The sequence below is a fragment of the Phacochoerus africanus genome, chromosome 11 (genome assembly GCF_016906955.1).
Source record: "Phacochoerus africanus isolate WHEZ1 chromosome 11, ROS_Pafr_v1, whole genome shotgun sequence".
NCBI classification, from domain to species: Eukaryota; Metazoa; Chordata; class Mammalia; order Artiodactyla; family Suidae; genus Phacochoerus; species Phacochoerus africanus.
In genome coordinates this window covers 17,835,796-17,851,297 of record NC_062554.1, presented here as the reverse complement: position 1 = coordinate 17,851,297, position 15,502 = coordinate 17,835,796, and the positions used below count along the sequence as shown (strand labels likewise).

General features: G+C 37.8%; 1 protein-coding gene across 6 annotated transcripts in view; it reads left to right on the top strand.

Moving 5' to 3' along the window:
- The window catches only part of DLG2 (discs large MAGUK scaffold protein 2), a 1,194,846-nt gene that overhangs the window by 605,076 nt on the left and 574,268 nt on the right, over nt 1–15,502 (top strand). For all 6 annotated transcript variants that reach the window (XM_047753849.1, XM_047753843.1, XM_047753842.1 and 3 more), the window contains one exon: nt 12,148–12,317. In XM_047753849.1, the coding sequence (XP_047609805.1) occupies nt 12,148–12,317 (170 nt within the window). The remainder of the gene's footprint in view (nt 1–12,147; nt 12,318–15,502) is intronic.

The window sequence follows — 15,502 nt, the reverse complement described above, 5'->3', positions numbered from 1 at the left end:
AAGCATGTAAACCAAGGATAGTTTTGTGTGGCATTTCCTTCCTTCTGTTTTATAAATGTGAAGATCATTCCATTGGAGGAGAACTAAAATGAGAATTTTAAAAGGAGTGACCAGAGTGGAAGGAAGAAAAGCAGAAGCCAGGAGAAGAGTGTTTCAAGGAGGAAGTGCGCAACTGGCCTTAATGTTGTGCTGAGGACCAAGAGAGGGCATTGGGGTTGGCCAAAGCTAGATTAGCAGTGAGGTCAGTAGGAACATTTTCTATGTTTTTCTTGGTAGGGGTTATTGTGAGGACCTCAAATTAGGATGGGCTAATGAGAGTTTAGGGAGGAAGAAATAAGACAGTATGTATAAATAGTTCTCTAAATAAACTTGGTGTATGAAGAAGAAAGATAGAACAGTAGCCGGAGGTGGGGCAGGGGGGTTATAAGGTCACTAGAAGGTTTTCCTAAAGATTGGAGATACCAGAGTATTTTTTGACTATTCAGAGAATGGATTAACTAGAGAGACTGGGTTTGAAGATACAAGATGTAAAGAGATTAAATGAGGTTTTAAGAAAATGTGAATGAATAGGCCTTGGTATTAGAAGAGGCACTTCCTCGACTGTAAAAAAAGAAAAAAAAAAAGAAAGAGAGAGAGAAAGAGAGAGAGAACACCATGGATTTTGCATGCAGTTAAGATATGTACCTGCTGGAAGGATGGGTTTGAGAGATTTTAATTGCAGAACAAAGGATAGCAAACTGCCCAGGGTGTTTGGAGACTGGAGATCATGAATTTATAGTGATTCCCAGTATCTGTGGATTTTCTCCAGCCCATCAATGTTCAGCTGCTCTGGAAGAAGCACTGAGGAAGGGGGGTTGGGTTCAATCAAGATTAAAGTTTTGCAGACAGTTGTAACAGGACTAAGTGACAATAGCATAAATAGGAGTGGATAAATGGCAAGAAAACAAGACCAGGAGCATTTAAGACTAATGTCTAATTTTTATTTCTGTCTCTTATATGCTGTGTGAATTTGAGTAAATTACTTAACTTGTCTGATCCTCAGTTTTCTATTTAAAAATGTAGCAGTATCTGCCCAGTATATTTTTAGGCTTTAAGAATGAAATAAAATATTGTTGGGATGCTTTCTACACACTTACTGTTCTCAGAGGTTGCTACCTTTATTGTTACAGGAGTCCTAGGAAGTATGTGGGGTTTTACTTTTAAATCCCTTTCTCATCTCTTTTATCTTCTGGAAGCTTCTTTCCTCTCTGCCCTGGTGCCTATGGCTTCTTCTTCTTTTTTTTTTTTTTTTTTTTAATTTTATGGCGATGCCCACCACATACCAAAGTTCCTGGGTCAGGGGTTGAACCCCAGCCAGAGCTGAGACCTATGCCACAACTGCAGCTACACAAGATTCTTTTAACCACTGTGCAAGGCTGGGGATCAAACTCACACCTCCATAGCAATCTGATCCGCTGTAGTCGCATTCTTAACCCATGGCATCCAGCCATCAATGGTGGAAACCCCCATGGCTTCTTCTAATAAGTTCTTCCAAGACACTGCTTGCCAAAGAGTCCCCTGCTCTACCTATGCTTTAAAATGAGATCCCCTGGTCCATGTGGATGATTAACACCAGTGGGCTTTTCTGTATTTTCAAAGAAAAAGTTATTAATTCAAATAAAATCTGTTTACTGAGAGTAAGAAAACGTTGGTGAGCAAAGCTGCCCTTCATGGTGTCCCAAATCCTTCTGGCTCCCATCCCCAGGCCTCTGAATTTTACCTCCACAACTGAGAACAACTGTAAGGCACTGAGCATACCATTTGCAACCACCAGTTCAACCATTAAATCAGGGAGCTCTAGTTCCAGCTTTATGAAATCACAAAATATCATCAGTAATTTCAAAATGTGTCATATGAGTTTTCAACACAAAATTAATTTGAATTTATTTTATGAAATGTGACTTAGGGAAAGATGAGGGGTATGGATATTATGAAATCACATAAACAATAACAGCTGATTGTCGTAGCTCAAAAAAAGGTCAGGAAACAGCATCACTAATCATCTGCTCTCGAAAATTAGTGTTCTCCAGGCAATTTAGCATTTTCTGCTATATAGAGAATTGTTCACAGTCTTTGCCAATGCTAAGTAATTCCAGTAATTATGAGTTTGCATTTAAGTAAGTCTTCAAGCTACAACTATCAGAATTCAAATTTGGGCAGGAAGACTATATGTACCTTATTGTTGACAAACTCAACTTAAACTAGGTAGAATTACCATCCATTCCCCCATACTTTATTCACGCATTCATTTGTTATTCAACAATTTAATGAGTTCTTGCTATGGGCTTGCCACTGTTCAAGGCACTAAACATAAAATGATCAATGAGACAGACAAGTTTCCTGCTCTAAGGAACTTATATTTTTGCCTTTTGACCAGAGACAAATATACACAATATTATAAGTAATAAGTGCGCCTCAGAAAATTAAGCAGAGAGAAGTAAGTAAGTGGCTGGTGCTACTTTTACACTGAGTGATCAAGGAAGGCATATCTAATGAAGTGACATTTAAGCTAAAGTTCCAATGAAAAGAAGAAGCTAGCCAAGCCAAGGTACCATATGACCCAGGCACTCCTGGGCATCTGTCCCAAGAAAACCGTAATTCAAAAAGGTACATGCACTCCAATATTCACTGCAACACTGTTTGCAATAGCCAAGGCATGGTACAACCTAAATGTCTATCAACAGAGAAATGGATAAAGAAAATGTGGAACATATATACAACGGAATACTTCTGAGCCGTAAAAAAGAATGAAATTATGCCATTTGTAGCTACATGGATGGACCTAGAAATTATCACAGTAAGTGAAGTAAGCCAAATGCAAATATCATGTGAGATCACTAATATGTGGAATCTAATAAAAATGATACTGAAAAACTTATTCAAAAAACAGAAACAGACTCAAAGATTTCAAATCCAAAGTTATGGTTACCAAAAGGGAAATTTTGGAGGGAGGGATAAATTAGGAGGTTGGGACTTATTATGCTGAAAGGTAATGTTTTGTTTTACTGTCTTCCCTCATTAAACTATACAGCTACCTCCAAATGGGCATTCATCTTGCAAAATGGGTGAGGTACGCAGACAAATGCGGCATCTGGAAATGGCTATTCTAGGCAGGGAGAGAGGCCTGGGTCACGAACTTAGGTGGTGTTTAAAGAAACTGTAAAGATATATCAAGAGACAGGGCTGGGGAGGTGCCTAGCAACCAGATTGTGGAAAGACTTATGTGCTATCTGAAGGTCTTTGAGCTGTATCAAAAAAGGCAGGTGGACTCAATCTGTCTTCCACAGAGCCCTGTGAATAGTGTTACCCCTGGACCATAGGAAGCCTTTATGTGCATTAGAAGATTCCCGCTTCAGGAGACACAGGTCAATACCAGGGCACTTGGCTGGGAGAAAGGGTTTGCCCTGGATTTCTTTCTTATTCACCAGCCCCTGCTTAGTTGTATATGGCGCCCTGACTCTGGATTCCTCAGAACTCTCTGAGGGGTCACAAATAAGGGCCTTCCAACAGGACATGCAGTGATTCCCTTCCCTCCCTACTGCAGAAATCACAGAAACTCTGCCTTTGTTATTTGCGACCAATTACAAATGTACATTGTGTGGTTTCTGAGTAAGATTACATTTGAAAAAAAAAAAGATTTATTTTCTTTGATTTTTTAAACATTTGAAAATCTGTAGGCAGTGGAAAGCAATTGAAGACTATTAAATAGGGCAATAAAGCAATCAAGTGTATTTTCAATAACTCCATTCTGGCAATAAATTGAAAGATGGATTATGAAGGGCAAAACTAGAAACAAGGAGACTGGTTACAAGTTTTTTTTTTCCAGAATCTGGGTGATTGACAGTAAGAGCCACAGAAAGATAAGTGAGTATAATGGAAAAGTCTAAATCTAAAAATATTTGTGACGTATTGGATGTATATCTGAAAGAGAAGGTGAACGCCCCATTTTTGGTGATGGACTGATTTACCTTGATAGAGAATAAACAGTAAAGTACAGAGTTGTCCGTGGAGGGAGGATAAGAATAATGATTTGGCATTCTACTGCATTTGAGGTACATTCCAGACTTCTAAGAAGAGATGGATGCCAGGCTGAGCTAACCTTGAATTTAGATTTACAGAACATCAGATCCAGAAGAGATTTGTAAAATCATTGAACTCAAACACAGAGACCAAAAAAAAAAAAAAAAAAGCCTTACTTAAAGGCATTTAAGTGGCAGGATTAGAATTCACATCTGGCTAACAACTCCCTATTCTTCCCACCATACCAAACTCCTTGTGCTCATCAGCTTTTCACCGAAATGGTCATCCATATCATATAGTCAAAATGAGAGAATGTAAAAGTATCGATTTCGTACATGCTGATCCATGTCAATTTCTGGGATTGGAGTAGATCTGAGTACAGGGAAATAGAAAATCAAATCCAGCATTTGAAAACGTGTTTCTTAGTGCATAGGACCTCATTTCAGATTCTGCCAGGGTACCAAATCAATCTATAGCTTTTTTCTGAGAAACTATGGTGCATTTGCATTTCAGGCATTATGATCAATGAGAACTTGAATGACTAGGAAACATTTCATGAGGCCAGCAAGATTGAGCTTACCCTTGAATGAGGCTGGTTTGAGGAGACAGAAAGCACTGCAAAATAAAAAGTGGAGGCAGGAATGAGCTTGTTACATTCTTGGGACATTAAGGGTGTGGATTGACTGGAGCAGGAGGTTGAGAGATCTAAAAAGAGGCTAGATTTAGAGGCCTTTCAGTGATGCTCATTCATTCTTGACATGACACCTGTATGGAAGGCTCTAGGAATACAACGATAAACACACCTGTGATTTTATATAGATTAAGTAACTCAATGAATTTTGAAAGGAGAGGCAGTAATGATAGGGTTGCTTTTAGAAGTTGAAGCTGAGCGGGGCTTGCATGTGGGATTATGTAAAGAGGGCCTAAGTAACTGGGCATTAGGAAAACCAGTTAGGAAACTACTGCACTGGCCCAGATAGAAAGTACCAGGACCTTGTTTATTGAAAATTGACATATGGACAGAGTGTTGGACAGAGTGGACTAAGTAATCTCCAGTCCGGTGACCTCGCCTTTTGAAATTCCTATTCAGTGCTTCTCCCACCTTGCACTCACCAAGTTACCTGGCTCAAGATTCATTACTGGACTCTGCTTTTCTGGGAAGGTGCCAAAAGACCAATCACTGACACTGAAATAGCAATTTCTTCCCCCATTGTGGAAGGCTGTGATCTTTCCCAGATGACAGCTGCAGAGACTCCTGCAAGGGTTTTATGTAAAGGAAATGAAGTAGCAAATGGAGAGAGAAAAACAGTATATTCACTGGAGGAGTTGACTTCTATGGATCATAAACTCAAGTTACTCTCACCCAGAGTTAGAGACGAGAGCAGGAACCCTGTTTTTAACATGGAGAATGGAGTGGCTGTCAGTTGATCTTTGCTGTAGGAAAAGAGTAGGAAAAGGAATCTCATATCAAATGAGTGCTAGAAAATGGCTCACATAGGGAGTCACACATGGTGTGGCAGCTCTGGTCTCCTGGTTCATTTTCCCTTAGAGACTTTACTCCAAATGATGAAGAGCTGCAACACTGAGGGATTGGGTTCAGGCAGAGCGCAGAACTTTTATTACAGTCAGTGAGTCTACAGAAGATTGAGTCATCCTGCTCATTTCAGAATGAACCATACACTAGCCAAGTAGTGACCCTTCAAATCCTTGGGCAGTGACTTTCAGAGCATGGTCCCAGATGAAAAGCATCAGCAGCATCACCTTGAAACTTTTTAAGAGATGTAAATCCTCTCTCCTTCTCCAGATCTGTGGAATCAGAAACTCGGTGGAGGTAGAGCCCAGCAATCCATGATTTATAAGCCCTCCACGTAACTCTAATGGACTCTAAAGTCTGAGAACCATTTCTAAATCTAGTTCTAAGCTTTAGGAATCTAATTCTAAACCAGAGAACTAGATTTTGTTTGAGAACAAAGTCTAGGTTTTGTTATTTGGCTTAGCTTTATTGCTTTCAGTGTGATCCTTGATCCTGCTGATGGTCAGCAGCTGGGATTGGCCCTTAAGTAAGTCCAAAAATTATTTTTAACAGACCAGAGAGATGTGGATGGGGCAGTGCACGAGATTACTTAGACAACACTTACTATCATTATAGACCTCTTTTAGCTTTAGTTGCTGTCGTAAAATGAAGGAAACAATGTCTACCTTTCAATGTTTCTGTTTAGATTAAACAAATTAAAGAATATATACATAGCACATAATGCAGGTATCTCCCACTATGTGCCAAGTATTATGCTTTTTGAATAAACAAAGACAACAATTCAGTATAATGAATACAGTTCAGTGCTTTTATAAACACTTTATTTTTTATAAATATAGTATGCACACCTAATTAAATTTAGACAATAAGCATAAGTAATTTTGATTGTAAATGTGGTATAGAACATACTTACACTAAAAAAAAAAATGTTTACCTGGATAATAATAATTATTTTGATTTGAAATCCAAATTTAACTGAGTGTCCTCTAATTTGATTTTCCAGGTCTGGTTAATTTATTAATATTTTGCACTGGCTACCTAATAGAGGAACACTGGACCAGCCAGTTGAGCCAGGATAGTTTCTCAGAAGGCAAGATAAACTTGAATTATTAAAAGGAAAATAGGAATGAGCTAAGGGAGATAGCATATGCAAAGTGCTGGTCGCAAAGTCTGCCTAATGTTAGTTAGAAATTTTTGTGGGTGAGTAACAAAGATCTACTTGAGCTTCGTTAATTCAAAAGGGAAAAGGGTTAAAAGGAGGCTTGGAGTAGCTTCTGAAATTGAAGGCTGGATTGGACACCTAAGCCCCGGGAAGGACCACCACAGACTGAAGCCCCATGGGGAGTCCAGGAGGGGCCCTCCCTCTCTCTGCAGCTCTTACTTCTTTCCACAAATTTTCTTCTTTTCCCATCTTCTTGCAAATAAGCTTTTGCCAATTTTCAGTTGACGTGGAAGAAAATGGCCCAGTATTAAGCTCTCAAATTTCTATTTCTTCTATTTAGATAGCATCTCTAAATCTCATAGTTTCAGTTCCAGATTCCTCAAAACAGGAACTGTCAGAATTGTCAAGTGACCTATGACAAGCTGCATGAACCTGTCACTCCTCCTGTAGCCCTGTGAAGTTTGATTAGAGAAAAAGGCCCAGTAGGTAGTGCTGCATCAACACACACTTGATGCTTCCAAAACATTAGTCCATTTCTGAAAAACTATTAAATTACGCTGATTTTTATTATTTTATTCTCAATTTTAATGGACTAATAGCACCCTATGTGGTCAGTGAAATAAATGGATTTTTAAGAAGTTTCAACAAGAATAAACCATAGCTAATGATGGACTTTAAATATACCCAGTGACTTCTTAGATGTGCTTCATGTGTGGGCACAGAAAGACAGCAGACACAAGGAGATTTAGAAAAGGTCATAATGATTTGCAGCCACTTGGGTCAGCCTCCTTGTGTGTGTGTGTGTGTGTGTGTGTGTGTGTGTGTGTGTATTGTCTTGGGTTTGTCCTATTTTCTGGTAAATCAAATCTTTTCTTAAATAAAGAACCTATCTTAAATAAAGTTTTGTGTGTCTATCATTTGTTCTTTACCTTTAGTGAGTCTGAGTTTTTTGTTGTTGTTGTTGTTTGTTTTTTGGGTTTTTTTGTTTGTTTGTTTGTTTGTTTTTGCTTTTTAGGGCCACACTTTTGACATATGGAAGCTCTCAGGCTAGGACCCCAATCGGAGCTACGGCTGCCAGCATACGCCACAGTCACAGCAATAGTGTATGTCCATTGTAGAACTTTTGGCAGAAACAATAGAAATACGATTTTTAAAGCATCCATAAGCTCCACATCAACAGAGAACCAGAGCTGAAACTACGTTATTTTTCCTTCCAGCGTTTTTTAATACATGATGAATATATTTTAAAAAAATGTTAACAAGCATTTGGTGATTATTTTTAATGAATTAACATCCTTAAAAATGTATGAAATCACAAATCTTATTTTACAACAGTACATGCTTTAATACTTGTGAAGAGTAGATATTACATGTTGTTTTAAATAATTTCAAAGTGAAACAAATAATTTGTGTTATTTGACTTTTCAGTGATACTATATCATATTCTAGAATATTTAATTGTTTAGTGCTAATTTTACTTTATTTTTTACTTTTATTTATGGTCTTTTTAGGGCCATACCTGTGGCACATAGAAGTTCCCCAACTAGGGATCAAATCAGAGCTGCAGCTGTAGCCCTATGCTTACAGCCACAGCAACTTGGGATCCAAGCTGTATCTGTGACCTACACCACAGTTCACAGCAGCGCCAGATCCTGAACCCACTGAGCGAGGCCAGAGACTGAACCTGCATCTTCATGGATACCAGTCAGGTTCATTACCACTGAGCCACGACAGGAACTCCTAGTGCAAATTTTATATGTGATTCTCTGGACATGTTAGTGATGAAATGTTCTTTTGTTTCTAAGATATTTTTGGCAAAGAAATATATACATGTACCAGAATTTAGAAATGTGCTAAATGTACTAGAAGCATCTGTAGGAAAAGATTAAATTAACTTTTTAATGTCATAGAAGATACTGGTCCACAAAAAGGATATTGTAGACTTATATATGAAACAGAAAGCACTGAAAGAGTGAAACTATCAACTGAATTTCATGAGTAAAGTTGGGAGGAAATTTGTATGTTGATAGCTTTCCAGTATAATGGCTCAGAAATATGATAAACTGTTTACTGAGACAGAATGTTATTTGAGTTCGAAGCTAGTGATATATTTATATCTTTCAAAGTGAATTCAAGTGCTGCCTTTACTCACAAAGATTATCTACTGGTACAGAAAGCAAATTAATTCTAAATAGCCATGACCCTCTAGCCAAATGCTATTTCAAGTGACTAGGAGGAAGGAAAGTTGCATGCCCTAGTTTGGCTTTATATTTTTTCTTTTCTGTTTTATGTATTTGAATATAAATGCCCCCAACCTCATTCTCATTTTTTTTTTAATTTAAACAATCAAGTCTGAGTAATTTTTTTTTTTTTTTAGCATAGGCTCCAGAAAAAGACAAAACTAGATTGGAATCATGGTGCTGCCCTCATCAACACTGTGACCTTGTTAGTAAAATTTCATTGTCTGTAAAATGAGAGTCAATATTTTATAAATGGTTTGATTTAGATACAAGCAAATAAGTGAAGTGACTAGAATGATATGCTATGGCACAGGGCAGACCCTTTAACAATTTCAATTTCCATCCTGCTTACCTCTCACCAAATTCTTGAGCACAGCATCTTGGATTCACCCGTCAATAGCTGTAACTCTCTCCTGAATGGTTATAGTTTACATGTGCATCCATATATTTACAGATATGGTTACTTCTCTCATTAGCTCTAGGCATGCTTACTCTATTTTCATGGGAAACTGAAGTTCAAAGAGATGAAGTGACTTGACTTTGGTCACACAGCTGGTACACAGCTGGGACTCAAATCCAAGCCTCTTGACTGCTAGTCCAGTGTTCTCAGTGCACTGAAGATGCCTACTTCCTCCACATGTTATGGAAAAACCATCTGATTTAGGCTGTGATTTCCTCACCCCAGCAATTGACAATTAAGGATTCCACTGTATACAAAAGGAGAAATTTTAGTAGAGTTTGAATTGATACAGCATCCAGAATATTTTTTCTAAAGTCAGCCACTCCCTTCTATGGAAAGCCATGTTTTAAGAAATGATTAGTATTCTGAACATAGGGTGATGGTAAACATTATGTTTTTGCATTATCATGAGATGACAAAATTACCCACTCTCAAAGGACCAGCTGCTGCAGGGCGGCTGGCACCCGTGATGCCTACATTCTGAAAACTACTTTAATTGGTAGTTTTCCATGATTTTTTTTTTTTTTAGTCAGAGAGGAAATGTATGTGTAAACCTATTAAAGCCATAGCATCTGCTATGATGAAATGACATCACTGAATCTTAGTAAGTGAAATTGTTCTGTCTCAAGAATTTGAAGATAATTGGGGTTCTCACTGAGCCAAGGGTTCCTATAACTCAGCTCCTCAAACAGGTATAGGAAAGTTATGGACAATAAAGATAGGAAAATGTTCCCATACTTTTTATATAATCTATAACCATGTTGTAATTTTAAATTGATGTGTAAAATACACATGAAACTGTTCATCACATTAGATGTATGTGTCCTAAGAAGAAAGAGCTTATTTTGAAATAGGAACACCTGTGATCATATCCAATCTCTGATCAAATTGCTGATTGCTTTAGAAAAAAGCTTCACCACTTAGAACAACTCTAATTTGTATAATGTGGATAATAGATCTTATTCCACATGATCATGGGAGGAATAGAATAGTTAAGAATAGTATAAATAAACAACTGTGTGCTGTTACTAATAACAACCATTTATTAGGTACTTATATATCAGAGTCTGTGCTCAGGACTTATAGGTACATTACCTCATTTAATCTTCCCCTCAAAGTCTTTATAGTAGATATCACTATTCTATTTCATAGATGAAATATGGAAGCTTACGGAAGTTAAAAAATTATCAATGTTTACAAACAGGAAATAGAGGGTCGTAATAGAACTTAGACTTATTCTTTCATTTAACAAAAATTTGCTAAGGAATAGATCACTTGAATGAAACTGGGCACTGCTTAGACGAGGAAAATGGAGAACAGGAATGGAAGGTGGATAGACAACCATGTCCACTTCATGCTGGCCACTGTGTAGAGAATGGTTTGAAAGGTGACAAGGGAGAATTCAGAGAGACTAGGTAGGAGGCTATGGTCATAATCCAGGCGAGAGGTGATGTCGACTTAATCAAGGGGGTAGCATTGGAGATGAAGAACCAGGATGGATTGCAGATACACTCTTCAGCTGGTGGTGGTGGAAAGAGGGGTCAAGCAAGGGTAGTCCCTTATTTCTTTTATTTTGTTGACCAATAATTGATTTATTGATTATAATTGTGTTCGTTTCAGGTGTACAGCACAGTGATCCAGTTATATATATTCTCTTTTTCAGGTTCTTTTCCCATATAGGTTATTGCAAATATTGAGTAGAGTTCCCTGTACTGTATAGTAGGTCCTTGTTTACCTATTTCTATATTTAATGGTGTATATATGTTACTTCCAAATTCCCTTACTTCTTACTCTGAGCAACACAGTGAACTGAGATGGGGAGTGCCAGAATGCAGAGTGAAGGAAAGTCCCATACTTTTAACCATTATTAATATTATAACTAATTATTATGGTAAATATAAAAGAGATTTAAAGTTCGTGGCCACTATGCTTTGTAAAGTACCTGGACAACTTTATGGAAGAGTCAGCTTATTCCTTCCCATGAAAAAAAAGTGGCAAATACAAAGTCTAATTTAGAATGTATCATAATTCTTAGTTTTCCAAGATTTTCTTTGAATTTTGTGCAATCCAAACTTCACTACCTATAATATGAGAAAAATTTGAGGGGGGGGAAAAATGGAAGATAATTTGCCAGAAATGGATTCTTTCATATGATTGAATCATGTATATTTTTTTTCTTTCTACATTGTTAGATTTGTCAAATTGTCTAAAATTATAATGTATTAATTTTTATAACGAATACATATAAAAATTCAAGAAACTAATCCATAAAGTTACATTTGCTATGTCTGTAACAGTCCTTGGAAGTAAGTTCTGAGGACCCCTCAAGTTGTAACCCTAGGTCAAACTCACTGAAATCTATCAGAATAATGATGTAGCTGACAGAGGTTAGTGTGTGTCCTTCTAACAGCACCAGATGTGATGCAGCCTCAGTCAGAGTGGACTGGAGTCCAGGAAAGATCTGACTGGCAGAGTGGTCCAAGTTGGGAAGACTGGGAAGGCCAAGGAGTCCAAGGTTTTCTTGACTTCCTTCAATTGAAGCATTTTTTCCATGTGTAAATATATTAAAATTGCCTCTGCACGTTGCTTCCCCAGCTCTAAAGGTTAGATAGTCATAATCTTCGTTAAGAAATTCTCTGAGCATCTCCTGACCTTTGCTTTTTTTTTTTTTTTTTTTTTTGCTTCCTTTCAGGGTCAATGATTGTATCTTGCGGGTGAACGAGGTTGATGTGTCCGAGGTCTCCCACAGTAAAGCAGTGGAAGCTCTCAAAGAAGCAGGCTCTATCGTTCGGCTGTATGTGCGCAGGAGACGACCCATTTTGGAGACCGTTGTGGAAATCAAACTGTTCAAAGGGCCTAAAGGTAATAGAAACATAAATAACTCACAGTAGGTCATCAGAGTGTCAAATGAGTGTCATCAGCGACAAACTCTTTGGCTGAAGTTAATCCCCTCCCCCCCCCCATGTAGTCTGCTCCTTTATCCTCTGACATTCAGGGGTTACCACAAGATTTAAGTCCTACAATAACCATTGGTTTTTATAGACAGTAAAAGAAACCAATACGGTAAATATGAACTCGGAGAAGAAAAGGATAGATTTCTGAAAAGGTTTTTTATAAACAATTACAGTAACAACCATCTAAATTTTTCTATAGGTTTTTAAACTTACCGGATCATCCCGGCTTAGCTGGCATCTTAACACTTGCTGATTTTTCCGATGTAAATGATAACCTCTCTCCTGCAGTAAAATTCATAGTGTGAAAAATATGAATTGAAATAGTCTATCTTTGGAGTTCCCATCGTGGCTCAGTGGAAAAGAATCCAACTAGGAACCAGGAGGTTGTAGGTTCGGTCCCTGGCCTCGCTCAGTGGGTTAAAGATGCGGCATTGCTGTGAGCTGTGGTGTAGGTCGCAGACATGGCTCAGATCTGGCTTTGCTATGGCCCTGGCGTAGGTCGGTAGCAAAAGCTCCGATTAGATCCCTAGCCTGCGAACCTCCATATGCCGCGGGTGAGGCCCTAAAAAGACAAAAGACAAAGAAAAGAAAAGAAAAGAAAAGGTCTATCCTGAAATCAGATTTTTTTTTATAACACTGTTGGGATTTGTTTTGATTTTGTAATATTCTGAATGTTAAACTCAACAAGCACCACATAACATTTTTATACTAGCCATAGTCAAAATGAGTTAAAATGTATTTTTTGGAAATGTTCACGAATCTCTTGAAGTAATTGCAGTTACCCTGGGAAATCACATAAACAGAAGATGAATCATTATATTAATTTTTAAGAATAGATCTTTGAGCTTTGCTCTTCAGAATGATGATATTTAACGTTACAGTATTTCAAATATTTTAGAAAAATCTAATAATTGGCTTAAGAGTGTTTTAAATAGTTTAAAAGATTATGACTGGAGAGTTACTATACTCTTTTAGTAAATTATTTCTCTTTCCCTTAAATCTATTTAATCTCTAAGGCTAAGTGTGACTGAAAAATAAGCACACCACCTTCTCTGGGAGGTAGTGCTGGGTGGTATTTTAAGATCTCAGACTCAAAAGTCAGAGAAAGCTGAGTTTAAAAGCCTGGTTCAGCCACTTCCTAGCAGAGTGACAATGGTTAGACCAATCCTCTTATAATTAAATGGGGATCATAATGGTAGCATCTATTCAAAAGGGTTTATGAGAATTAAAGATTTAATGAAAAGCTGGAAAGTGGCAAGCAGAAAAGCTTGCTGGCTGAGTGCAGTTTCCAGAGCCAAATGCCTAAGTTGGAACCCTAGCTCTGCAGCTCGCTAACTCTTCGACCTTGAGCAAATTGGTTAACTTCTCTGAGTCTTGATTTTCTCATCTACAAAATGCAGGTAATAATAGTACTTGCCCTGAGAAATGTTGGAGGATTAGATGAGTCAATATATACAAAGTGTTTAGAATAGTGGCTAACGCAAGTTGACAGCAAGTATTAACCGTACAGTATGGACCTGTTTTTATAGTTTGCTACATGTAGTTTCAGCCTTTTCTACAATTGTTTGGTAATCTAATAAAAAAAATCAAAGATCCCTCATGGGTTAAATTCAAATGCATTAAAATCCTAAAATTACATCTGGGGGGAAAAAAAAAGAACTAAAGCATTTCCATACCACAATGTCTGGTAATATGAAAGAAAAGAGTTTCAATCCTACATGTTTACTCAAATCGTATTTGCCACGTGCTTTAAGCTAAACCAAATGAGCATCATACTATTTCAATTAAAAAGATATACTATACATAAATAACGTGTAGATATTTCTACAAGCCAATTAACATCAATTATTCAGCAGAGCCTTAAAACAAATACTGGTTTTAAGCCCTCAGCAAAGCATTCCCATCCATTAGCAGGCCTCTTGCTAGCTGAATCACTCAGTGACCTCTGGCTGCTCAGTAGAACACTTAAAGGTTCTAGGGAATTGAGAGCCAAAATCCCTTAATTTTAATAGGAACACATTTTTTTGGATCTTAATCTTTAGTACTAGGACCCCACCCCACCCACCCCTTTGGTTGTTTCTTCTGTTTGAACTGTTTTCTTCCTTGAGCCAGGAGTAGAGCAGGAATTGCCCTGGGACAAAGAGAGGGGGGTGTGGGGACAGGTGAACGTTAATCAGCCAGGAATACCCAGGCAATAACCCAATGAACGTACACAGCATATGGGTAATGGGCTTTTTCTACTGAGGAGAGTAGAACCAGGAAACTGCAGGAGCTAACTTCACATCCCTGCAAGCAGGCTCCTGCCAAATTCCTACAGAGGGGCTTGGGCCTGGTGGTCCTGTTGGGATTCTGTTGAGTCAGTTCTATTTTTTTGTACTGTCACCAGGCAAAGGTCACTGATGGGGATTTGTTTCTCTATATCAAGCTGATTGATTTACAGAGGAAGAAACCAATTCAGTCATTGCTTAAACTCCTAAGGTCTTTCCCTGTACCTTGAATACAGGAAGTGCTGAATCAGGGTACATTGAATAATTAAACTGGATTCTACACTAAATCTGATGATACCTTGCAACCTTAACCTCTCTTGGCACCTCGTAATTCTTTATTTTTGAATGATGATCTGTTTAAAAGAAATTTCCACCAATGTTTAACTCATACCATGGAAACTCTTATTCAGTGGGGACAAGAAAGACAAATCAGATATGACTCTAATGGGAGAATCAGAAAGTTCTAATGGGAGAGAGAGACCTAAAGGCAACTCAGTTTAATGCTAGGCTGAATGAAATCAGCTCTGTGGTGGAACTTGAGTCATGATACCAACTGAGCAGAGAGGATGATGTGATTCATCTAAATCAGGAGAGCCAAAATGTTCCAGGGAATTTAAAATCTAACATGTGCTTACAGGCCCTTACCTGCCCTTCCTTGAACATGTGAGCATTCTGTATAGTAAACATCAACACTCTAGCCAACTGGGCTAATTAGCCTCAATTTTGTGTATATAATACATAGCTTACTAGATGTATTCATTAATTTAGTTTTTCAGTGGTTCAACAAATATTTATTAAGTATTTGCTGTGGACTTGACACAGACCC